At 44.6% G+C, this 26,214-nt stretch overlaps 1 protein-coding gene across 2 annotated transcripts in view; it reads right to left on the bottom strand.

Annotated features, from left to right (window-relative positions):
- CTBP2 (C-terminal binding protein 2) overlaps positions 1-26,214 on the bottom strand; it is a 129,021-nt gene that overhangs the window by 43,845 nt on the left and 58,962 nt on the right. The window contains exons 1-2 of one of the 2 annotated variants that reach the window (XM_014257697.2): positions 24,188-24,205; positions 9,787-9,946 (exon numbers count right to left, since the gene is read on the bottom strand). In XM_014257697.2, the coding sequence (XP_014113172.1) occupies positions 9,787-9,844 (58 nt within the window). In that variant the 5' untranslated portion in view covers positions 9,845-9,946; positions 24,188-24,205. Of the gene's footprint in view, positions 1-9,786; positions 9,947-24,187; positions 24,206-26,214 lie in introns of those variants that run through there. The other variant, XM_005528837.3, reaches the window with a different exon arrangement.

The following is a 26,214-nucleotide window of genomic DNA, read 5'->3' on the forward strand; positions in this document are numbered from 1 at the left end:
TTTACCAATTTCCAAACCAAAAGCATCGATGCTTTGTAACTCCAACAAAACACTCACAAACACCAACTTGGTGCCTTACAACAAAACACTCTGAAGATCAGCCGGTTATTAAACAATCATTGCCTCATGGAACTCTGCATTTTGATGACTTTAAAGCAAAAAAAAACCAAAAGCTTATGTCTGTTTGTAACTCAATTCCTGAGTGCTGGGATAGAATGTGCCACAACCGTTGGCGTGACAGGCTCCAGGAACGCACGAGCACACGCTGCCCTGAAATGTGACGCACAAACTGGGACTGGTGACTGGGTTCAGTCACCATTCCCATCAGTGACACACGACTGGGCCCAGGCACCCAATAAAATGTTGATACAGGACCCAAACAAACACACAGCAAAGAACCTCCCATGCCAAAGCCAGCTGACATTTCCTCTCCAAGCTGGTGACACCGTATTGCAGTGCCCTTCTGCATCATTCCCCAAGAATTCCCCCAAAACCCCACAAGCCAATGTGAGGAGAGGATGTGAGGCTTTTTCCACTCCCACCAGCCAGTGTTGTGCTGTGAAGGTGCACAGAAGCATTTAATGAAAATCAGTGAGTGACCTTTCCCTTCATCCCTGTGGAGCTGCCTCTCCAGTGCTGTTTTGTGCTGATCTCTGGATGGAAGGGGCTGGATGTGGGAGATGTGCTCCTTCTCACCCTCACGGCCAGCCAGCCATGGCTGCAATCACTGCCACACAGCAACTCTCCATCTGGATATCCCCTCTGACAGATGGGTGCCTCACCCCAGTTTTCCCTGTGGTAAGAGGGAATGGCTGGAGCTGTGTCAGGGGAGGTTTAGGTTGGGTTTCAGGGAAAGGTTCTTTCCCAGAGGATGCTGGCACTGAACAGGGAATAGTCACAGCCCTGAGGCTGCCAGAGCTCCAGGAGTGTTTGGACAATGCTCTCAGGCTTGCACAGGATGAGTTTACTGGGGTGTCTGTGCCAGGCCAGGAGCTGGACTCACTAATTCCTGTGGGTCCCTTCCAGCTCAGGACATTCTGTGATTCTATGAATTATCTTCTATTTATTTTAGAATGAAGTATGTGCCAGAAGCACCCCAGTGAGCACATAGCAACTTATCACCTCCTGTTACCCTGCTCCCCTGGGAAAGCCCTGGAGGTTGCCTTGAGAAATTGTAGAAATCCCATCCCTGCAAGTGTCCAAGGCTGGGTTGGACAGGGCTTGGAGCAACCTGGGATAGTGGAAGGTGTCCCTGTCCATGGCAGGAGGTTGAACTAGATGGTCTTTAAGGTCCCTTCCAACCCAAACCATTCCATGATTTGCCATCCAGGAAGAAAATCAAACCACAGGTAACAAATGCTGGAAGGCAGCAATCATCTAAAACACACTTGCAGCTAAAAAGGAGAAGTGCAGCTGTAAAACACACTTTGAACCATTGGAATGAGCCTTACAAGCTCTTCAAACTTCAATCAGAAACGATTTTGCCTTTAAGTATAGGGAAACTCCAATAAAAGTTGGCAGAAACAGCACTGTCACATTCCTGCATCAACAAAAGGATAATAAAAACATCAGATGTATCCCTACAGCACACAGCTACACAGTCTCAAGGACTGCAAAATAAAAATCAATCTGGATGCTGAAGGGCGGGTGAAAAGCAGCAGACAAGGTTCATTGGGCACATCCCTCAACCATTCGCAAAGATCTAATCTACGAATGCTCTTAAAAATAATCCTCTGGAAATCACATCAAGCACCTTGTCTCCAAAACTGGGTATTAGACTTTGAGGTCAAATCTCATCATTTTTAATAAGAATTCAGGATCAAGATTTGAACAGCATGTGTAATGAAAAGCATGGGAATTATATCTGTCCCAGAAAGCAGTTGAGAAATCCACTGTTAAATGAATATATATTGTAAATCTGAACTCTGCCATGCATGCCTGGGCTTTGCATAGAAAATAATTAATTACTAGACTGTAACAAGGGCCTGGGGAGATAAACAGGCTGGGGTTCAGGGTGTCTCCATACCTTACTTCCCCTGATGATGCCAAGAGCTTGAAACATGTACTTTTCTTTCACACCCATCGCAGATAAAAACCAAAACCAAACTGGAGGAAATATTACTTCAGCTAAAAAAGCATTTATGCCTTGCTCTTTTAAAGGACTGGTCTTTTGTCCTGTTGTATTGCAAACCATCAAAAATGAGCTATATTTTACCATGTTCCCTCACCAGCCTTGCTCATCTTCATTTGCTGAGTTAATCAAATATCTGTATCATGATCAGCAGCAACACAGTTGTTTCTCAAAAATGGGTGTCAATCTATACTAAGGTTGTTTTGTGAACTTAACCTGTTTACTACTAAGTTTTGAGGTGCTAGATGGCAGCAGAGAGTGCTTTGTTTTAAATAAAAATTAAAAAGATAATCTAAGAAAAAAAAGAAAAACAAAATTAATAGTGTTAAGCTAATGGGCTGTATAAAAACATCACTAAGAAATGATCAATGTCCTTCAATTTTAAGCAATGCAAAACCAACTCAAAACTTGCTCTTTGAAGAAAGCTCTCTAATGAAAACCTTCACTGTTTTGGCACTTCAATCCATTAAATCTGTTTGTGGAGAGCAAAAAATATAAAAGTTGTGTAATGTGTTTCCCTGCAGCTTTATTTTAGTACAGCCAGATGTCCTACTCCTGTCAAAAAATTTACCAGCAAATATTCAGGAAATCAGGATAAATTTGAAAAGACTGGTCCAGATCCAAACACCATCAGTCCCTGAAACAGTGTAATTTAGGAGTCAGATAGAAGTTTTTTTCTGGTATTTTGAAGGAGACCCCATCCTGTTCTCATCTGCCCCTGAGGACTGATTGTTTCTCATCACATATTTGGAAGCAGCCAACTTCCACCCCCTGGATGCTGGAGGCAGCTTCTGCAGCATTCCAGAGCTTGGGAAGAGGCACCAGGGCTGCCCCGAGGCCCTGCTCCAACAACCCCTTCCCAGTGAATATTCTGGGAATATTATCACTTTTCTGAGTAATCCTTTAAATGCCGGGGAGGATTTAGAGTAAGGAAAAAAAACAAAACAACGATATGATGACAACATGTTAATCCCTAAACCAGTTAATTTAAATGGGAAATGTGGTAAGGATGGGAATTAAGTTGATGGTATTGAAGTCATCAGCTGTAATTGTTTCTTAATTAACGACACGAAGTTGTAAAGCGTGTTACACGGAACCCTGTCTGGAGGCTGGGGAAAATGGAGAAATACAAGGCAGAATTAAGAGTTAAACACATATTAAGTTCCCATCAATGGGTTTAAACACAAGGAGAACACAACAGAAGTATTTTTTCCTATTTTGATGCATATAAAGTCCAGGGAAAGGGGAATTCTCCCTCCTGCAACAGCTTGAGCCACAGATCTACTATGATGCACACCAAATTAATGGAATTTTTGTCTGTAACCTTATCTAAATGTGTCTTACTCTTGCCTGGATGCCTGGGGCATTTTGTCAGGCTGGCTTCGTATCTGGCTCCAGTCCTACATCTTGTCATGCACATTCCCCTGTGGAACGTCACAGGAGGGAATGTACAGGAAAATCATCCACACAGGACTGGAAGCTACTGGAGCAGCCTGTGCATCCATGCAAGGACAAGAGCACATCCCTGGATACGAGCTCCATCCCAAAGCACAAACAGGACTCGTACAAGCATAGAGAGCTCTTGATTCAGCACAGCAAAAGGGTTGAAAACCATGGAATAAGGTCAATAAGCTTGAAAAATATCTGTAAACCCACTGAGGTTGCTTGATCTTTCTTCATCCATAGGATACTGTCCATTTTTTAAAAAAAATCTTACAATTTTAACAAAATGCATTAATGACAAGTAATTCCCAAATAGGCCATGCTTCTATCACAGAAAGGATAATTAAGGGCATTACTTTTCACTGGTAAAAAAAGAGGTGTAATCCAGCTTTTGTATGAATCTGAAGTGATGTTCTGAAACCTCCATAAGAGCCAAAGATGCAATTTTGGAAAAGCAAAACATCAGGAGCAGCCAGACAGATCTTCAGTTTGCATAAATCAGCACAGGGTGCAATGGCAGAAGATCTGACAAGCTAATACTACTTTTTCTCTAGGCTAAATGTGGTAAGCAACCCTTCCTTAAAAGCCTGATAGTTTATGTGCTTTGAGGTGGAAACTTAAAAAAAAAAAAAATACAAAAAGCTTTATTGTGGGGGGGAAATCCTTGTACTGTGTTTTATATTCATAGAACAAAGACACTCAAATCCACCAGATAAAAAAGGTCTACATTTATTCTAAATAAGCCACTTTTACTCAGGACAAGCGGTTTCTTCCGTGCTTGATATCATCTTTAACTCATTGTTTCTCATCAAATGCCTAGTGGTGATAAGGATTTCCTGAGATAACAAGATTCTATTTCTAAGCAGTAAAAATAAGTATTATCTACTTGGTGTGCAAATTTGCAAGAATGGAAGAAAATTTCTCCACCCAAATGTCAAATGCACTCATTTTGGCTACTGTTGTGTTATACAATGCAGCAAGAATTGGAGGCATCCACTTTCCAGACTTGTAGTTTTAATGTGTATTTTCCCTTTTGGTTCCTGGAGCAAGGTTCCTCTATCTTTTAGCATGAGTGGACTGTGATAGTGAATGAGAACCCATTCCACAGTCTGCTGTTAGTGGTGTGTGATCCCAGACCTCAGGGACACATTTTTCAAATACTCCTGAAAAGCTGGAAACATCACAGTTCTTCAGGGGCACTTCTGTTGAGGGTTAGTGTGGGTTTTTTTTTAACAACAAGAAAGAGCACAATAAACAATAATTGACATTGTGATTATTAAGTCCACTTCTGTGGAGGATAAACTGAAATAAAGAAGAAAAAAGCATCCCTGCCATAGATCCAGGTACGTACCAGAGTACCTACCATTACATAGTATATTTATTCAAATATCACTGGACATGGTCTGCACTGACTTCTGTCACAGGGGGAGGAGTGGAATACAAAATTTCTGTCCACCCTTGAAATTAATTAACCAGCCTGATGCAGCCACAGCAGATAACTTTGGTGATGTTGAAAACATCAATTCCTACCCCAAATTCCCTCCTCTATTTAATGGAATAATTGAGGTTGGAAAGACCTCTGAGACCATGAGTTCAAGCTGTGACCAATCCCCACCTTGTCACCAACCACCAGTCCAGTCCTTTCTTGGACACCTGCAGGGTTGGGGACTCCCAACCTCCCTGGGCAGCCCCTTCACTCACCCTAGAATTCCATGATCCCAGCTGGACAGTGTGTCATGGGAAGGTTCCTGTTCAAGGTTTGCAAGACAAATTATTTCATCAAGGACTCAGACCCACCCAAGAGGATCAGTAACCATGGCAGAGTCACATTCCCACAGAGAAACCAGGATTTGTGCAGAGTCACGGCCACACACAGATACTACAGTGGCTGGAAGGTAAATACATGAGGAATTCCCACAGGAAGTATGATCACAGAAGCCTCAGCTGAAGAGGACACCAGGGTGCCACTCAGAATGTAAGGCAGTAAGTCAAAAAGCCAGAGACCCGTGCATTAAGCACTGAAAAGTCACTTATGTGACTGTGCTGGCATTTATCAGCCATCAGATATATCAAAGGATCCGAAAGAAAACAAAGAATATGGATGGCTTGTTTGCCCTACAAACAGTTTATTTTGCAAAGTACAGACAACTTTGGTGGCACAAACTGACATGTAAGGACATGATTTCCCACTGGATAATGACAAATCCTGGAGCAAAAACTGTCAGAAAATGTCTGGGCTCGCTTGGCCTTGCAATTATTTTTTCACTTTGCTTCTTGCTCATCTCAGGGCTGCCACTTTTGGGGCATGTGTTGAAAGCCTAACTGACTCATATATGTTAGTGCAAACTCTACCCTCTAAAGCCAGGCTTTCCAATTCTGTATCACTGGTGTGGAAGACAGGCTAGCAGAGCTGCAATGGTCTGGAGCAGAGGCAGCATTTGGGATCACCACAGAGGAATTCAGAGGTGTTGGGAAACCCGTGTTCTACACAGACAAAATGTCGCCATCCTGCCTTGACTCTGTTGAGTTTTGACACTCAACAAGGAAATGATGCAGTGCCACAGCACCTTCTCCCCAGCCTGCTCCCAGAGACACAACCAGCAGCTGTGGATGGGCTGCTCTCACTCCCTGCCTAGCTCCTGGTGATGTTTAATATTTGTTTAACCATATTGACAGAAGCACAGGATAAAGATCAGCTGAGCAAGCAGCAAAAATGATGCTGTAAGTTATTTCCTTGCCTGGGACTGCTGTGTGTGAGCACTGGAGTCTCGTGGGAGGGACAGATGCCATGCACCAAGGAGTGCCATGGTCTTTGGAGTGTGGGGTTTCTTGGAGGCACTGTCAGACACCTTGTTCTGCCACAGCCAGCAAAGAAAAAATTACACCTAATCTCTTTGTTGTTTCCTAAATGAAAGGCAGGTGAGCTTCTGCCCTGAGGGCTTTTGCTGCCTTGTCTTTGGAAGGCTGGAAACTGCACCAGTTGGGAACGAGCCCACTCCTACACACAGCAACTTGGCTGTAAAATTCAGGCCCTTTCCATCCCAGGCAGAGCAGGCGGGTCTGGCAGCTCCACTTCCATGGCTGCAGGATTGTGCCTCGGCTTTGTTTCACACACAGCAAAGCCAACATCCCTCCCTCTCCATCTCCCACTCGGACGCAGCTCCACGATTTTTGCTGGAATTCTTTTTTTCTTCATTCACCCTGAGGCAAAAACCCATCATGGAATTGAAAATTTCAGCTCAAACGAATTTTAAATGTGGCAAAATCACAAGCTCATGGGAACAGGACCCAAAAGAGGGGCTGCTGGACAAGTCTGACTCCACACAGCACGAGCAGCTCCACCTCTAAAGCATACTTTGACCCACTATGGAATAAGACACAATTCCACAAACAGGAATTATATAAACCACTCTGCATATATTATTTGCAAAAACCCCAGCCATTCAATGGGTCCATCCTGCCACCCATATGGATCCAATTACAGAACAGGCACCCAAAGTCTCTGGGACAACCAAAAGAGAAAGAAATGGGTAAACCAAGACCACTGTGAGCACAGTCCAACTTCATTTGGATGGGCATCACCAGCCCACTTAATTGCTGACAGACTATTCAAAATGTCTTTGCTGCAGGCTGCTGCCCTGAAATTTCTTTATCCCCTCAAGTCTGGACCTTTATCCCACCCATATTCCTCTACAGATCAAAATCTGTAACCTGGTCAAAAAGCTCTCATCTTCAAACCAGCCTGCTCAGAGCAAAAAGTAACACTGTCATACAAAGATGTCATAAATATATATTTAAACAACCAAAACCAGAGGAGCTGGTGAAGCTGAGCCATGCACTGAGACTGCACAGCTCCTCTCTTTGGAAGACTCATAAACCTGCCTGTAAAGGCTGTGAACTGGCTTTTTAAACTATACCACCTCCTTGCATGGCTTGGATTATTTTTCCACACCAGATGTACGTTTAACAGAGTCATACAAACACTGCAACTCCTTAATAAACTCTTAATGCGCCGACAGTTTGTAAGGCATTTCCCTCAACATGTGTCTGGTTATGGTTTCAGTAAGCCTGCAGGAAGAAGAATCTGTCTGGCAGTTTGGGCAGTGATTACAATATGTAGCTTGAGGATTATTTCACCTCCAGACCCGGCCCCATCCTGCTGGGGATGGAATAAAGTCCATTCCTAGCAAACTCTGCAAGGGTTTGTGTGGGGAATAGTAAAAGGGATGGTATCTGCAACTTCAGGAAAAGCACAGAAATCCACCTCTGTGCTACCAGACATTTAGTAGTTCATCAGGTAAATGCAGCTTTGTATCCCATTCACATTTAGAGGGAAAAGCTCCTTAAGTGCTTCCACAGAACAGGAAATCATTAAAAGCAACTATTTTGGACCACATAAGCTTGATGGAGTAATAGATTCTTCTCACTGAACACAACTCTGTTTGCAAAGACTCCTCTCTTCCATCTGCTGAACTAGTTCCCTAATTTCTCATCACCTTTCACTGATTATTCCATATACCTTTCAAGACAAAACCATGAAAAATGATCTTTTTTTATTTTCAAAGCATGTTTTCACAGCAGCTGGAATGGCCCCTTTCAGTGTTTTTCTATGCTATAATCCAAGATTAGGAGGCTATAGTAAAAAATAGCCATCAGAGAGGCCAGTAGAGTATTCAGCTGTCCTATAAATCTAGTGTTTTGGCAAATCCGAAGCTTTTTGCATTTTTCAAGGTAATTTTTACAGTGCTTCTCACACTCAGTCCTTGTCTGTTGCTTCCAAATACAACACAACAGCGTCTCCCATCATTTCCATCAAATTACAAACCCAGTGGCAAATGACAAAGTATACTTAAAGAAGTTATGTCTCCTGCACATTTACAGATTAGAAAAGAATATCTTTTGACCAAGAAAGAAGAAAAAAGCTCATATATCAGAGAAAAATAATCTAAACTTCAATCACATCTAAAGCTCCGTTAGCAGGTTTGTCATATGATCCTTTTGAATTTCTTGTACACTCAGCAACTAGATCTGATGGTAAACATCAAACCAGGAAGGCAGCTTTTGAAAATCCAGGCTCAGCTGATAGAACTCTTTTAAGTCAAGTTCAAAGTAAGTTTTGAAGATGAGATAGTGTGCTACACCTGAGTGTTTATGACATTCAGTAGAACAGGCAGCTCCACACTGCAGCACACCCTGGATACTCCCTCCTAACTCATCTCCTCTGCTTTGTCTCCCCTTTTCCAAACTTAACAGAGCAAAATTAAAAGAGATATGTAACTTAGGATGAGTTTAAAACAGCAGCAGTGTAGAGTAAGCAATATATAACACAGAAAAATCAAGGCAAAATCCACCCTTGTCCTGCTGATCAGCATTTCACACTGGATAACTCCACAAACCCCCACACATTTTGCTCTAAAGGGCCCAACTCCCCTGTTTTATCCTGTGCTTTTATCCATCACCAAATCTTATTTCACCTCGTTGGCATTCAAGTAATACTGTAAATTGTTACCCTGCAGGCCACTATCCATCTCCTCAAGAGCAGCTGAACACTGGAACTTCTGAAGAAATATTCCTCCTAAAATAAAACTCTGCTCTGCATTTGTTGCTGATGGCAGAACTTGCACGAGCATTGGAGAATTATTGGAGTGTACACCAAAAAGTCAGAGCTTGTTTGCCATCACTTGATTTCTGTCATAAGTAACTTACACCATGTGTGCTGCAATCAAAAATGTTTCCTAAAAACTTTCTCTGCTGGAAAATTACTCTCAAAGGTAAAAGTCACCTGTGATGAGACACTGTAACATGCCATGAATGAAGAATTGCAGCAAACCTGCCTGACCCCCACACACCGACCAAATAAAAGCTGTTACAACAATGTTCTCTAAACCATAAGAACAATAACTCTTAAATTTTCATCATTTTCTTTAAGGATGATAGAAAATACCTTTTAAATTGGGACAGACCACATTGTTTTACTAGAAATCAGGTTAAGAGGAGGTGACCTGGTAATTAAACAAAAATCTTATTCACAGGACTACACATGACTTCCAAGCAAGTAACCAGAACAGTGTGAATGTATTTTGAGCCTACAGAGAGGACAGGGAATCCAGCCCTGAATTTGGATCTCTTAATGCCTAAGTACTGAAAGAAACAAGGAAAAATTAGATATTCTACCCTAATCATCTGTCAGAAAAATGAAAGCACACTCTTACCTTCACAAATTCTGTCCAGTCGCTGCCGCTTGACTTTGTGTTTATCCACAAGTGCCATTCTTGATGGGATTTTGCAACTTTCTGACTCAAAAAGCACAGCAGTCCCCCAGGAGCTTAGGAAAACTCACAGGAATCGGCGTGCATACCGCCACTGTGGATCCTGCAGGGAAAGGAGAGGATTCTTAAGATTTGTTGACTTCCCATCCCTAGAAGTACCCAAGGACAGGGTGGATGAGGCTCAAAACCTGTGACAGTGGAAGGTGTCCCTGCCCATGGCAGGGGATGGAATGAGATGGGCTTTAAGGCCCTTTCCAGCCCAAACCAGCGTCTCACCAGGTGAGATCTGCCTGTGCCCAACAGCAGAGCAGGTTTTGGAAAGGACAGATCTGAGTTTGCACCTCAAAAGTCACACATCTGGCACCACAAATCAGTCTCTTTATGCTTGCTGCGATTCAGAAAACCAGCCTTGTACACAGGAACTGCCAAAGCACTGCATGGACTTCCCAGTTTTATTTCTGACTGAAAAATCTGTGTGATAAAATGCATGAGGTTATTTTGTAGGCTCACAGATGCTGAAAGATTCTTAGAGACTATATAAAGCAAGCAAAGTAGTTCTTTGTACTCTGCTAGTACTTTCATACACAAAACACTTTCATATTTAAAGCTTGCCCTGTAAAAGTCATCAATGAACCTTGAATTTACAAGAAGACCTTGATGTATATTCCAGCTGTCACTGCAGCCTGTCCTTGCCTTCATATTTGAAGGGCCAACCTTAAACCTTAAACTCCATTTCTAGTGCACATGTTTTCAGTGCCAGTGAGATAAAATGGTCCATGAAGCCATGTGTGTGGCTGATTGACATAAAATGCTCTCCAAAAGGACAACTAGAGGTTTTCTGCATTTTAGTGGCACAGATGAAGACCCTTAATGGATACTCTCAGGTCTGACACGTTTTGCTCCTACAGAGTGCCAAAGGTTTGTTTAATCTCTGAACACTGACCTGAGCTCAGCTGCAGCCTCTCAATGTGCTGTTGTGGAACGTCTACCAGGTTTGATTTTTTGATGTAAAACCCAGGCGAGAGTTTTTCAAAGCAAGTTCCACAACAGCGTTCATGAATCAAGATGGAAGAAGAGGCCTCACACAGACGAGTGAATTCCAGCAATCCAACGTAACACGCACTTTTATGCGACTGCTGATTCAGTATTCTCTTTTGTATTTTAAGGTGAGGACCGATGACCCTGATAACAGCTACAAACCTTCCCAAGGAGGGATCTTGCTCAAGAAAGGCCTTTGCCCCTACCAGCCATCCACCACTCACTTCATGGCACCAGAAAAACAGAATTAGTGTAAATCTGTGGTTTCTAGAGGCAAAGCAAAGCACCACCACATTTTCAGAAGTTTTGCACGGAAAGGAGGGGAAGAGGAAGGGAGAAATGAGTGCAAGCACAGCAAGAAACCCTCTCCTGAGTGGCCATCTGTATCACCCTGCAAAGTCCCAACCTCTCTGCCCACATACACTAGAGTGGTTTAAAAAAATTGAAAAACATTCTGAAAAGCCAGCAGTAACCACAAACTTGGCACCATTCACTCAAACTGACCCCCAAACAGCTCCTCTCCAGCAGGTGAATTTTCACACTGCAGCATTTGCAGACAAAATTTTTGTGACAAACCAAAAAATCGTCTGGTTCATGAAATGCAGGACATGAGAGAAGACACCACACCAGAAAATCCAGGTTGATATCCAGAAGTGGACTTTGGGCAATGTTTGTAACCTGGAGTTTTGCTTCTCCTTGTGCAGAGAAGCAATAGCAACACTTAACCCATCCTCTGGAGCATCTCTGCAGGTTCACATAGCTCAGTCAGGCATTTCTACTCTGCATTTTATTCTCCTGCACCAGCACTGGCTCTCCTAAAAACATTCCAATAACTTCCCAGAAAACCCAGTTAACCAGAGCAGCGGGCTGAGCATGCGAGGGGTAAAAGGCTCTAACAAAGCTGCTGCACTCTGGGATGACAATTTCATGGAGATTATTGTTATCATTATAAATGGTTATCAATTATGCATCACATTGATAGTTAATTTCCAAAAGGAAAAGCCTCGTGTCGGTACAGCTGAATTCCAACTAAGGGATGATCGGCGATTTCCTGGTAGTTAATGGCCAATTTCCCAGCAGCACAACTGCAGCATAATCACTGAGATTTATAGCAATAATTAATTGATTTTTTTTAAACATAGGGATGCTAAAGAGCACAATTCCCACTCATATTAAAAATTGATGCAACATTCTAGAAGACGCAGAAAACTTCCATTCCGGAGGCAGAAGCTTGGTACAGTCAAAGTATTTCATGCAACAAAAATTACGCTGTTAGTGTAGCTAAAGCCCAAGTAGCTAATGGCATTTCCGTGATCAACATTTACAGACACACACATGATTTTTTTTATCCCAATCCAATTTCAGGGAGAAGTACCAGATTATAAAGAAAAAATTCACATCAGAAGAGAAAAAGTTACCATTTTGTTCTGAAAACACTCAAATGGTTCATTATGTTGGGGCTGCAACTCTTGCCCCCTTTACTTCCCCAAACAAAACCAATTTGCAAAGTGTCCTTAATTCTGACAGAGTGCATTTTCTGATGGACGAATGCGTCCATTAAAGTTGTTGTTTTTTTTTTCCCCAGCCATCTCAATTCCCTGCATTACTCCCTGGAGGAAAACTTCCTACAAAAGAAACTAATAACAATCAGAGAAATTACTGCTCATCAGAGTCCCACACAGCTTAATGTAATGCCCATGAATGAGCTCCTTCCTAATGATATGAACTTCCCCATCTTTGTCTGTCAGGTGTCTGTGGTGGTACCAACCAGCAATAAAAGCCCAGCTCAGAAGACTTATTAAAAATGTGGCAGGAGCTGCTGAGCAGGATTTGGCAGGGATGGATAAAATGGAGAAAATCAGATGTGTGGGGCACAGAAACAAGAGGATATTCACTGGCCTTTGCATGAGGCTGTAATTAAGAAAGCAGTTCTTCCATTAGTGGGATGGAAGACGCAATTAGTTGTGCACCCAACTTCAATCTATCCCCAATGGTTTCTACAGCCAACCCAATCCCAAAAGAATCACAAAGTTAAATGTCCCCCACCATAAAATAAACACAATCAGGCTAGGCAGAACAAAAATCATGGTCAGCAATTAAAAGACAAGAAAACCTCATTGTCTAAGGAAATTTGAGAGGGAGAGGCACACGCACAAAAATTGTACTTCATCTTCAGCAAGATTAGGAAACAAGTGAAGTGATTTACATACAGTAATTGCATGGCCATGTTAGCCTCCAACAGTGTCTTTCAAAATGTAGATTCTCTTGAAAACCCTCGGACACGATGATAGCCCAGTAGCTGTTTGTTTATTTATTTAAGGAAGGAATTTACTTAAATACAACACTTTAGGGAAAAAACCCAGTCCTGACGTAACACATTTAAATAGCTTCTAAATGCTGCCTGTTAAAGGGCACAATCCATGAGCCAGAAAATGAGTGCAGAGAAAGCCATATTATATTTTTTATCCCATCTTTTGATGGAAAATTAAAAGAAATAAAGGTGATCTTCCAAAATAAGATGCACAGTTAGATAAAAGAGAGAGAAAAGTGATTTTATGAAGAACATTCTGTCTTTTAAGCTCTTTCTCAACTTGCGCTTTTGTATCATCTTTTTATGGCACATGGAGGTAGAGGGCAGGAGCACAAACATCAATCACAGAACCATGGAAGGGTTTGGGATGGAAGGGACCTTAAGGATGAACCAGTTCTAACTCCCTGCCATGGGCAGGGACACCTTCCATTATGCCAGGTTGCTCCATGCCCTGTCCAACCTGGCCTTGAACAATTCCAGGGATGGAGCATCCATAGCTTCTCTGGGAAACCTGTGCCAGTGGGCAACATCTATTTTAGAACATCCATCACAGGCACTGCCACCAAAACACCCAGAACGTGGCAGGTGATTAAGAGATGCCCTTTCCAGTGTTCCAGAGACAACATCTCACACATTCCCTGTCTGTGCACAGCCTTGGGAAAACAGGATGGTGTTCCCTATACCCTGTTCTGTGACAAACCAACTGACTGCATTTTCTACTCTCTATGAAATATGGCAGCAACAAAATGGAGAGTCTCTAATGCAGAAAACTACCAGCTCCACAAACTGCAAAAGGTCCCATTTCCAAACAGCAAAGGAAAAATTCCATCTTTCTTTCCTCACATCTACACTGGGTAGAAGTGTACCCAGTAATGTACCAACTACTGTACATTGTTTTCACATGTACAATTCCTTACTTCAACAAGTCCAAATCTTTTGATGGTGCTGCTGGATATTTTGTAGGCTCTCAGGAAAAGAGAGGTTTCTGGAGAAGGTTTTGTACTCATGATTACTGTAGAACATCACACCTCTCAGCTGGAAGCAGAGCAGGGTGCCCAAGCAGAATTGTTGAAGTCAGTATCCACTGATGCCATGGGCAGCTCTCCCCGTATCCTCCTTTGTGTGAAGGTCCAGTTTTTCAAAGCTCGATCACACTTGAATTGAGATTCGAATGCAAGAGCAGCCCCTGGAGCTGTGAACTGTTCCAGCCCTGTGTCAGCATCCCTGGGTGTTCACTATCCTGAGCTCTGGCCATTCCCACTGCTCAGCATTTCAGCTGCTGTGGGGAGGGCAGGAGGGGCTGGGAACCAGAGTTTGATGTAAGAAAGGCAACGCAGGGAAAAGAAAGCAGGAGACACGCAGAGATAATGACAGGGGAGGGAAGCGGACAAAGGAGACGGCACAATGAAGGAGGAGTTCTTGGAGAACACTCTGCCATCCCTCCTCCCATCCAGCCCTAAGTGTGATGATGCCCTGCTCAGCCCCCATCACCTGCCCCTCTCTCCGAGACTGCAGAGGAGGAGGGAAGCACGGAAGGGAAGGGACAGACAGCACAGTCCTACTGGGGATGGGTTTTTGGGATCTCATCTTTTAAAGCACAATAAGACAACACGGGAAGCTCACAGTGTTAAGACACCATTAAACCAAATAGCCCAGTAGGAACCAAAAACAGATTAAACATTTACACAAACAGTGAGAACAACATAGAATTTCATTACCCAAAATAGTTGTTTGTTTGTTTTTTTAAATGCCTGAGAGATACAAACCCCCTCACTTAGGAAGAAGAATCAGAGTTTCTGTGTGGCCAGGGTTTGACTTCTCCCACTCCACTAAACACACTCAGCCACTGCATGTGAAATAGAATGCTAGGGAAAAAAAAAAAAAGGAAAAAAAAAGGCTTTTTCTCATTTTTTTGGGGAGAACTACCCTGTCTGTAAATCACACCTTGGGTTTGGCTGGGGTAGAGGTAATATTCTTGGTGGTAACTGGTGTGGGGTGGTGGTTTGGCTTTGTGCTGGAAACAGGGTTCATAATCCAAGGATGTTTTTGTTATTGCTAAGCAGAGCTCACACAGTCAAGGCCTCTGCTTCTTGTACTGCCCTACCAGTGAGGGGGCTGGGGGGACACAAGGAGTTGGGAAAGGACTCAGCCAGGACAGCTGATCCCAGCTGACACAGGAATATCTCAAACCATGTGGTGTCAAGCTCAGCATGTAGAGTGGGGAAGAGGAAGGAGGAGGGGGATGTTTGGAGTGTTGGCGCTTGTTTTCCCAGGTCACCGCTATGTGTGACACAGCCCTGCTCTCCCAGCCATGACTGAACTCCTGCCTGCCTGCCCATGGGAAGTGGGGAGTGAATTCCCTGTTTTGCTTTGCTTGTATGCAGGGCTTTTGCTCTCCCTATTAAAGTGCCTTTATCACAACCCACGAATTTTCTCACTCATGTTTCCAATTCTCCACCCCATCCCTCGGGAGGGGTGAGTGACTGCATGGGACTGAGCTGCTGGCTGGGATTAAACTTCAACACCCCCCCAGCAGTCTGCATCCCCCCCCCAGACCATCATCACCCTCAAAACAGTGAGGGCAGGACTCCTGCTACAAAGCCATTACTAATTAGGTTTATTGTTTTTAGCAGTTATTATCATGATTTTGCTGCTATGGAGCGTTTGGTGATGTTCTGCCTTAAGACTTCTCTGTGGGAATGCCTGGATGCTGCTGGGGGTGGAAGGAAGAATTATTTGTCCAGCTTCTTTTCCAGCCCAGAAACCAAACAAACAGAACTTCCCCCTTCAACTGCCTGCCTGGTGCCCTCCCCTGAAACTTGCTGGGGAAGGTGCACTCCCTGGATGCAGGGAAAACAGGGAGGCAGCAGGTTAAACGTGTTCATGGAGAGCCAGCACTCCCACGTGAGCACCTGCTGGTGGCACACAAAGGGCTCTTCCACTCCTCATCACACAGAAAAGGTGAATAACACCCTGTACGAGTCTTGTGCTGAAGAAGTGGTAACAGTTTTGAGGAACTTGCTATTATATGAGTGAACAAAATGTACCATAATGGCATATGAGCCTGCACATCTGCTGCTAAATTAAACACGCTACATAATGATGCAGACCACATCTTAAAACACCGTGCAACGAGATACAGACTCTGCCAAAATAATGAGGCTTCAAAGATGACAGAGAGAGCCTGATTCTGCTTCCCTTACAGACCCTGAAAGCAACAGTGATTATTCCTCAGCAGTTCTACTCCATCAAAGCTACTTGTTGACTCAGGAAAAGAATCACAATTATATATAGGTGCCCTTCAAAGGGAAAAAAGACATATGGGCTTGTAATGTTTTTCTTCCTCTCCATCTTAATGATGCATAAAGCATGAGAAAGGTTTTGGTTTGGAACTGGATTTTTAGAAAAGTTTCTCTAAGAATCATGTGTCAGGCTACAAACTGCTCTCCAGACTGGTTCTCAGCAGCCAGGCGGATATTATGAAGACCAATTGAAATGACAATATTCAAGTTGCCACATGGTACAAAAAAGAGGGGAGTGAGACATCCCTTTTATGTTCAACTTTTACCAGTTTCAATTTTCAACATTAGTGATTTGCTCTTGACTTTGAGAAAAGAAGATCCAGACAATGCTCCCTTGTCAGGTAATAACAGCCCTCCACAGATCCTCTGTGAGCTTTCAAGTAAAACTAGGAAATACCAGAACTGGCACTCCTTTCATTCCTAAAGCTGAAATACAAACAAACAACCCCAACAGACAGCAAGAAAATTACTTTAAAGAAAATAACTGTCATCTCTCTTTCTGGCACCAGAAGTGAAACAGGTTGATGCTCTGCTTACCCTGCACCAAGCAGAGGCTGGAGGCAGGCAAAACAATAACCAGGAGCTGAACCCCAATTATCCACTTAGCTTTGAGAGTGCCTAATCTATTTGCTAATTAATCATGGGCGTCCTTCAACCTCTCTTATCTTGTTTTTCTAAGTATCTGACGCTGATAACATGTGCACCGATCTTGCTGAAGCACGTAAATGGCTGGAAAACTACACTTAAGGAACAAGAGGAAAAGATACAGAAATAATTTTAGGTTCTCCAGGGGTCCCTGCCATCGTGGAAAATAAAATCTCATTCTATGATCCACCAAAATTCCTTAAATTACAAATTCCTTAAATTACAAATTACTGACTTGCACCAATCGCAGAGATCAACGCTGGAGAAAGGTGAACCTTCACTCTTTGCACATCTGGATAAGCAAAAGCTCTTCTCTACTCAATCCATTAATTGCTCCCGCACCAAAATCAGCACAACAGATTAGAAATCCTGAGAAAAATGAGCATTTGCCGGTTTGTTGGATGAGTTATGCAGTTACTTGTCCATTAGAGGGCATTTTATACTGCGGAGTGAAGCGCCGGCAGCTTGGGAACAGCATCGCTAACCCCATCTGGAGCTGCTGGAGAACAGTTTCTGTCGACTCTCATTTAGTAATTGCCACTTTTCAACCTTTCCATATGCTGCATATAGATGAGCAAGCAAGAGCAAGGACAAGAGGAAAATAAGATGAAATAGCTATGAAAAAATGCTCTGCTTAAATAAACCCTTTGGTGTGCAGCTATTGTTGCTTCCAAGGCTTGGTTTTGTTCAGTTCACTTTTCGCCCCCCCAACTATAACACAGCAAACTTCATCCTTTTCACTCTCACAAATAGCACTTTATGTTTTAAATTTTGAACATGATTAACTGAGAACAACTGCAAATTGTGCCATGGCATCATTACCCATCTCTGGAGCTAGACAGAAGAGCTCATCCATCTCTGGAGCTGAACAAAGGCAAATCCAGCTTGCTCAGTGCCAAGAGGCAGGACATGGCCACTTACCTTCAGATGTCTCCTTCTGGTTACTACTAAGACTGCTAAATGTGAACAGTACATTGCTTTCAGCTTCTGCTGGCTAGGGAACCACACAAAGCCACCCACTCCCCTGCTCCAGTGGTTTTCCTCTCCCCATATAAATGCAAATCAAATTAGGAAAGAGGCAGATATCTCGCTATACATCTCCAAATATACGTATGTTTGTAATCAGGGTGGCCAAACTTCCTGAGTATGAGCTGCATACCAAAATCTCTGTGGGGCCGAGAGCCACATCCTCCCAACCTCTGTCCCCCCACCTCTTGCTACACACATCCCATGCCCCTGTGAACCCCAGTGTTTCTCCCGTGCCCAGGACTCTGCTGCTGACCCCCCAAGCCCGCTTCCCCCTGTGATCCCGGGGTTTGCAGAGGCACCACAGCAGCACCTGGAGCTCCTGCCTTGTGGGACGTGACCGAACATCTGCACATAGCAAACACTCCTGCAACACTCACTCAATACTCAGTAATTCCTGAATTCCTTCTCAGTAGAAACTTCAAAACAGCAAGAGCAGCAATACAAACCCAAACCACCCCAGGATCAGCACATTCCCTTGGGAGCCCAAACCAAAGTACCAAGACTACAACCAGGACCACTTGTCTTTGAGACTGTTGTGAGTCCTTGGCCTTGTATGACTACTCCTGATTAAAAGAAATAACAAAATAAGGATGATGACATCCTTACAGGCAAAGCCATGGCATACTCAGTGTCCTGTGCTGTAACCAGGTGCTGCTGCAGAGCATTACGTGACAATTACGTCTGTGGTGGCACCCACATCTCAGCCCTACAGATGTACAGGACACAACTGGAGTGTCTCCAAGTCTGGAATTCTACCCCTCCCTCCTAAATTTCTTAGTTCTTCCATAATCAGGATCAGACAATTAAATCTTACATGGACACCCACATATGCCTGGAAAAGACCACAGCAGCCCACTTCTTCAAATCCCAGTTGAGGGCCAGAGGAGGAACATTAAGCCCTGCAGGAGATTCCACCATTCACCCAGAGGAAGGGTCTCGCTCACCTGAAGAGCAAAGATGAAGCCCCTCCTGCTCCAGCAAACCAGGAGACTCAGCTTTCTTCCAGCACACTGAACTCCCCCACACATGGCACAAATTCAATCTTTTTGAATCCCTGTCCTGGGATCTCTGCCTGGACTGGGCATAATGAAAGGGAGCAGTGACACTCTTCTGTCTCCAGGAAATCTTTGGAGTTATAGTTTGCCCTTATCTTACTGCTTATATTTACAAGCCACTCTTACATAAAAAGCACTCATCTGCATTGACTTACTTAGCAACTTGAAATAAAATAGCCTGAAGCTATTCATGTTGCTTAACGTACTTTTTTTTAATGTAGATGATGCTCTGTGTAAAGGAATATTCAAAGGGGAAAACTGTGTTTTGTTTGTAACACTTATTACTATCACTGAAGAAAATATGTTCTAACAAGTCTCGGAAGGGGAAAACACGTGTAATACCTTTAACAGCTCAGCTAATTCATCTTCTGCTGCCCAACTGCTGGCAAAATCTCAAATGGAAACTCTCAGAATGGAAACATGGAAAAACCCCTTTCTCGTGGTCTGAGATCTGTTCCCACTATACAATCTCTTTCCATCGGAGTGAGTCCTGTTTGTTTTCAGCACACAGCAGCTTTACTCAACAAAAAAAAAAAAGAGAGTTCAAGAGTTCAAGGCTACGTCTCCATTCAGGCGTACACCCACAATGAGAACCGGGCTCTCCGGCCGGCGCTGGAGGCATTCCTCTCCCTCCACCTACCCACAAAAGGGCCTTGTCTGAGGGAAATGAGAAAGGAAGGAAGGGGCAGGATGCAAAGAACGGCAGAGAGGAGAAGAGCCCAGCCAGGTGTTGGGGCATCAAGCACCAAGGAGGGCTTGGATCATGAAATGGGTCAGCAACGAGGATGGAGAGTGGCTTTTGGAGTAATCAAGGGTCTGGGGAGCAACCAGGGATCTGCCATGCCCCAGACAATACTGAGCCCCACGGGGTCAGGCACAGGCAGGATGGAAAAGTGTGAGTGTTTCCATGAAGTCCCGTGGGAAAGAGCTCGCCGGGATGCGGGGCGGCTCCGGGACGGCTCAGCTGCAGATCGCTGCCTCCTCCCCGCTCCTCCCATCCCTCCATCCCTGCCTCTCCCTCGCTGCTCTCACAGCATCACTCACACTGAGTCAAAGGAGAGGGAAGGAGGGAGCCAAGTGAGCGGGGACAGGTTTAGATAACAGCAATACATAAGGTGAAATAATTCTCCCGTTACCAACCTTTAGTCAAGAGTATCCTCTGCAACCACCAGGTTTACACAATCTACACATTTTTATTCCAAGCCTTGCCAGCTCTCTGTAGCAGGGCAGTTTTGGGATTTAACAACACTCAGGTTACTGACCTAAATTTATACAGGCTCATCTGGAGCCATAACGGCCCATTGTGTGTCCAGGCCTGCTCAGGACGCCTTAATACACAGATTATTGATGCAATGAACTGTGACGGCTCCTATAGAGCTGTTAGGGTTTATTGTAGCAACACCTATTCGGGGTCCCTTTAATGTGCGGATCGGTGACACAATAGACAGAAACGGCCACGACTTGGGGATGCATTATCCCACGGATCACTGGTGTGACAGCAATGGCTCCAGCCTCCTGCCTCAGTGCAGCCAGCAGCAAACACACCGAAACCTCCCATTCCCAAATCCTGGGGAAGCTGGGGTGGATGGCAGAGAGTTGTGGGGCCAGGCAATGCAGGGACAGTGCCCCCCTACCTACCCAAACTCTGAGAGGTGACATTTGCAGAAAGCAATTTGCTACTAAAAATAAGGATTTATAATGAAAGCCCTAGTGGGATCAAACTTTTAGCAAGAACAGCCACAGGCCTGCATTATAGATCAAGGCTAAAAATCCTGTCTGAGAAATACATGGAAATTAGCCAGAAAAAAAATCAGCGTCCAATTTTCAGCACTAAAAAAACCCAAAAAAACAAAAAGGAAAACATTTTATATTCCAAGAGAATGCGACGAAAGCAAGCGTAAAAGGGAAGTGCACAAATATCTGTATTTCTCTCTTCTTTGCCTCTTAAAGAACAAAAATAATCTTACAAGGCTGAGAGCTAAGCACTGTTTAAAGAAAGTCACTTGTGCAGGGAGACCTGGGGCTGAGGAAAGGAAAATTAAGACATCACCATGAACCAAGTGTTTGCAGCCTCCTCGCAAACATCAGCTAACAGTTCAAAAAGCTGCAGCTGGCTTTGCACTATCGCCTGCATCTTCCCCACCATTTACCAGGAGCTTTTTTTAACATTGGTGACACTTCACATTCAAAACTGCAGTTAAAAATAGACCATCCCCTTTTAACCCTGCAAATTCCCTCCCCTCTTTTCCGCCTCCCTGCACCCCCGCTGGTTTCTCCTTCCCCTCCTGCCCTGCCTCAGCCACGGGGTGATGGAGGGGTGAGGGGGCCCTGCCCAGCTGCAAGTCACAGAATCGTGGAATCACAGAACAGTTTGGGTTGGAAGGGACCTTTCACACTGTCTAGTTCCAGTCCCACTAGACTAGCTTGCTCCAAGCCCCATCCAACCTGCCTTTGAACACTTCCAGGGCCCTCCCACTGCTCCCCCAGGACCTCATCCAACCCTGGGAGCATCCCTCTCGCATTTCATCCCAAAACTGGTAGCTTTACTTACAGGAATGGAGGCAATGGCTCTATTCTTGGTTTCCCCTCCCACCTGCTTTTGCAGATGATGTGAGTCTAAGGCTTCAAAAAACAAAGCACCCAACACTAATGTTTTCTCTCTGGCCTTAAACCCTGCAATCAGCAGATCAAATGTGAGTGTAGAGAAAGAAGTTCCTTTGTTATCCATAACTACTTAAACACTGAACCTTCTAAACCTCCTCAGGAAACAGGCCTGGGGAACAGCTGCTGCTACTACAAGGAGCCCAGCACAAGAGAGCCTTGAAAATCAATATCCTTCACCCAACTTATCAAATTTACCGAGGACATTTATACAGTATAATTAAATAGAAAAGAGATACAAATACAAAAGAGTATTTGCACGGCACTGAATAGCAATTGCATTATCTCTGGGACAGAGGACACTTTGACAAAAAGGAGGGAAAACACCATATATCAACAGAAGAAGCTGCAAGGAGCACGGGGAAGGTCCTTGCTCTCATAGCTCATGGGAAATGTACAGCACTTAAGTAGAGACAGCCACAAAATATACATCAGCACATACACCTAAGGCATTTCTGCAGGTCCTGCTCAGTCAGCCAAAACAATGCTGTCAGAAATACACTGGTGATGGATATGGTCCAGAACACTCAGTTGCCTCTCAGACTCGTGTAGGGTCTCCAGCACATGTTGGGGCACTTCCCCTTCACTCGTGTGGAAGCAAAGCAGACGCTATTAGGTTGCTTTTCAGTGTATGAATGTACCAAGTAAAATCGATTTTGCCCAGTAATCCACTTGGTAAGTCAGGGACGCTTTCCACAACCAGCAGCCTTCCACAACCTCTGCAGACTGGCAAGATAAAATCTCTGCAAGGTTAAACCTAGGAAAGGCTGACTGCCAGTGCAGGGCAAACTAAAACACTGTGGAAAAGGCAAACTAGATTATCTGGCTATTTGTTAAGCAATTCTTCTCACAAGGCTTGTGTTACAAGGTTTTTTTGAGTGCTCCTCGCTTTCAGGTAGAGCCAGCTCTGGATCCTCACTCCAAGTCCCTCCAGGCAGCACACTGCCGTGGATGGGACACCCCTCTTGCCATAGTGACCCCAAAATTCAGAACAGCCCAGTGTGGTGCTGGACACACACATTCAGTGCTGGGGAATACAAGGCAGGTGTGTTTGTAACTGCAGATTTGGTTCTACCTCAGCCTCAGAGATGTCATCTTCACAGTTGCCTTCAACAATTAGGCACTGCCTAATTACACTGACCAACAAAACCCAACAAACAAGATGGCCAGGATCCCTGCACGCTGCTCCCCCAACGCCAGGTGCCATGAGGGGAATCCCAACCATCCCCTTCCCAATATCCTCATGGGGATGAGTGAGCATCAGGTTAAAGGCTTCTTCGTTGCCTCTCTTGAGTCTTCATTCTTTAATGTGAATCACATTCCACTCTATTTTGAGCAATCCTTTATTAAAAGTGCCTGTGAGTCATTTGCTCCAAACTTGAAACTCTAAAAATGGTAATGTTTGGGTAGTAGTCAGGAATTTTTAAGAATTTGCATTCTTCTCTTTTTGATTTAACAGGAAAAGGAGAGTAACCTGACTCACAGAGGGTTTGTTTCCCCTTGTCCTGCACAGAAATGCTGCTCTTGGATGGAATCACAACCCTTGAAATAAAACTTCTGAACATCTTTCCCCAAGCACAGAGAGAGAGTATTGAAAAAAACAAATAGAAAACACAATAGAAAACAAAAAGTATCTCTTTAGAGAAAGACAAAAAATCCAACAAGTGACAACCTGGGACCATCTATCAATTTATGTTCAGTATGGTATTAAAAAAGAGTCTATAAAGGCAAATCTGTGAACTTTAGATTAACATACATCCCTTTCCAGATGCGTAACACAATAGCTGAAAAACATACTGCTAATTGTTCATTCCTCCAATGTCCCCTACATGAAAGGTATAAAAGACCAAAAGAATTAGGAGGAAATTTTTCTCTGTGAGGGTGAGGAGGAGCTGGTACAGGGTGCCCAGAGAAGCTGTGGCTGCCCCTGGATCTCTGGAAGTGCCCAAGGTCAGGTTGGACAGGGCTTGGAGCAACTTGGGATAATGGAAGGTGTCCCTGCCCATGGCAGGGGGTGGAACTGGATGGGCTTTAAGTTCCCTTCCAAACCAATGTAGGATTCTGGGGTTTGCTCTCTGAACTCAGGACAAGTTTTTCACTACACAGCACAGCAAATAAACTGGTCCACAAGCACAAGGGGCTTTTTTCATCCAGACACAGACACCTCATCCTGCTTGATGACATCCCATGAGACACTACTGCCATATCAACTTTGGAAAAAGGCTCTTCACCAATACGGGAAGGTCCCCAAAGAATTGGTGGAACACACACTGGTCAGCCTCTGCATTTCCCTCCTCCATTACCTCACTGCAGAGCTCGCTCCCGTGGTCTCCAGGCAGGACTGGCACAAGAACACAGGCTCTGGCCAGGAAATCCACCAGAGAAATCACCTTTTAATGTCTCCTGGATGAACTAGCATCTCTGATGTTCTGGGCACACAAATCATGGCCAGACTTGCGTGTTCCTTGGCCCATGTCAGGAATGAGAACTTAACTGCTCTTCCCACCACAGCTGCATTCCAAACTGCTTAAATTCCTGCAGAGATCCTCACCCATCACCATCCACAGGTGATGTGGGAGGGAGGAAGATACCACGGCAAAAAAGCAACACCAATGTGATCTCCAAGCAGAGTAGACTGGAATGGAGCTAAAATTCTTGTGATTCCCTTGAGCAGGACCAAGACCCATGGGGCAGAGAGGAGAAGGCACCAGCAGGTCCTGGGATGGCTCCACACAGATGAAAGACCAGCTCCAGCACTGCCATTCTTCTACTTTTTGAGCTTGGAGATGGTTCTAAGATCCCATTCATCCTGCTCAATCACCACAAACAGGGATAAGTGTGATGGACTGCTCCAGCCATGGGGTTTCAAATCCAACCTGTGTGAGGAATGCTAGGGAAAATATTATAAAGGGAAACTCACTTCCCCCAGCTGCCTGATAGAGCCCATCACAGGAAACATCTGCCATCCTCCACAGAGGACAAAAACCAGGAGGAAGCGGTTGGTCCATCCAGAGAAAAGAAAGTCAGAAATACTAAATGCACACAGGTCCTGCCCAAGGTAGGAGATCCACTTCTGCAGGCAGGTCTCAGCAAAACAGGTTAAATAAGGAGTTTTATAGACTGCCGAGCATGAAAACGGCAGCAGCCCACTTGATGAGGTCAGGAACTGAAGTGGCCTATGGCACTTGTAAGAGAAAACATCTGTTGGTGTTAAAAGGTCAGCAGGAAATGAACACTATTTACTTTGTCCTCACGGGCTGGGCCACTGCTCCTCGAAAGAGAACCACACATGGTTCAGCTTAGCACCGTCCCCTCGACAGCCGCCCCACAGCTGCCCACCTTCGAGTCCCCTTGGTGCACCCAGGAACCCTCCAAGCAGGGGGATGAGGGTGCCCTTCCCCATGGCAGACCCCAGGGAGCCTCCCTCTCTCCTCATGGGAGGGAAAAGTCCTTCACACTGGCTCAGGAACAAGCCGTTAAAATAAATCCGTCAACATAAAAGCGAAAAAACAAGAGGTTTCTTCTGAAAAACAGGAAGTGTGAGGTACATAGCGGCTTAAAATAGCGCCCACTTGATTTGTTGACAAAACATGGGTCCCAAGAGGTCGTGCCTTTCTGTAGCTTTTTATTTTTCCTGTGGACAGCCAGGCTCACCTCTGTGGCTGCCCAGGGCTGTCCTGCCCTCGGCCGGGCCTGGCATTGCTCCCTCTGCCCGCCCAGGAGGCCAATGGCCGCGGGCCTGGCTGCGCTTCCTGTGTGCGGCACGGGGCTCCCACAGGAAACCCCGACGGAAAACACCCTTGACTGTGAACCAGAGCTCGCTCCAAGAGGCAGAGTGAGTGTTTAAGGCTGGCACCCTCTCGTTAAAACTCAGTCCCAAGTTTTAAATGAGTAGGAAGCTGGTTCCAGGCTTTCCCTCACTTGCTCTTCATGCGTAGAAGAGCGCAATGCTGGCCAGCCAGGATGAGTTGCTGGCACCTCAAGACAAACTTAAAATGGTAGGGGTCTGATCCCAAGCCCTAAGCCAGCAAAAAATCTTGAACAAGGAATTTCAGGACAGCAACTTCTGCAGAACGGGGGAGGGAGGAAATTTTATGCTTTAGCATTCTGTCAAGGTTGAGTGATACTCTCCCACTCCTCAGTACCTCCCCAGTTTGGGTTCTGCTTCTCCTTTCCCACAATCATAATACTATAGAGCGGTTTGCTTTGAAAGAGTCCTTCAAGATAATGCAGCTCTACCCTTCCATTCTTTCCACTGTCCCAGGTTGCTCCAAGCCCCATCCAGCCTGGCGCTGGACACTTCCAGGGATCCAGGGGCAGCCACAGCTTC

The sequence above is a fragment of the Pseudopodoces humilis genome, chromosome 9 (genome assembly GCF_049639895.1).
Source record: "Pseudopodoces humilis isolate 2021_Gansu_Grassland_sample_001 chromosome 9, ASM4963989v1, whole genome shotgun sequence".
Classification (NCBI taxonomy): domain Eukaryota; kingdom Metazoa; phylum Chordata; class Aves; order Passeriformes; family Paridae; genus Pseudopodoces; species Pseudopodoces humilis.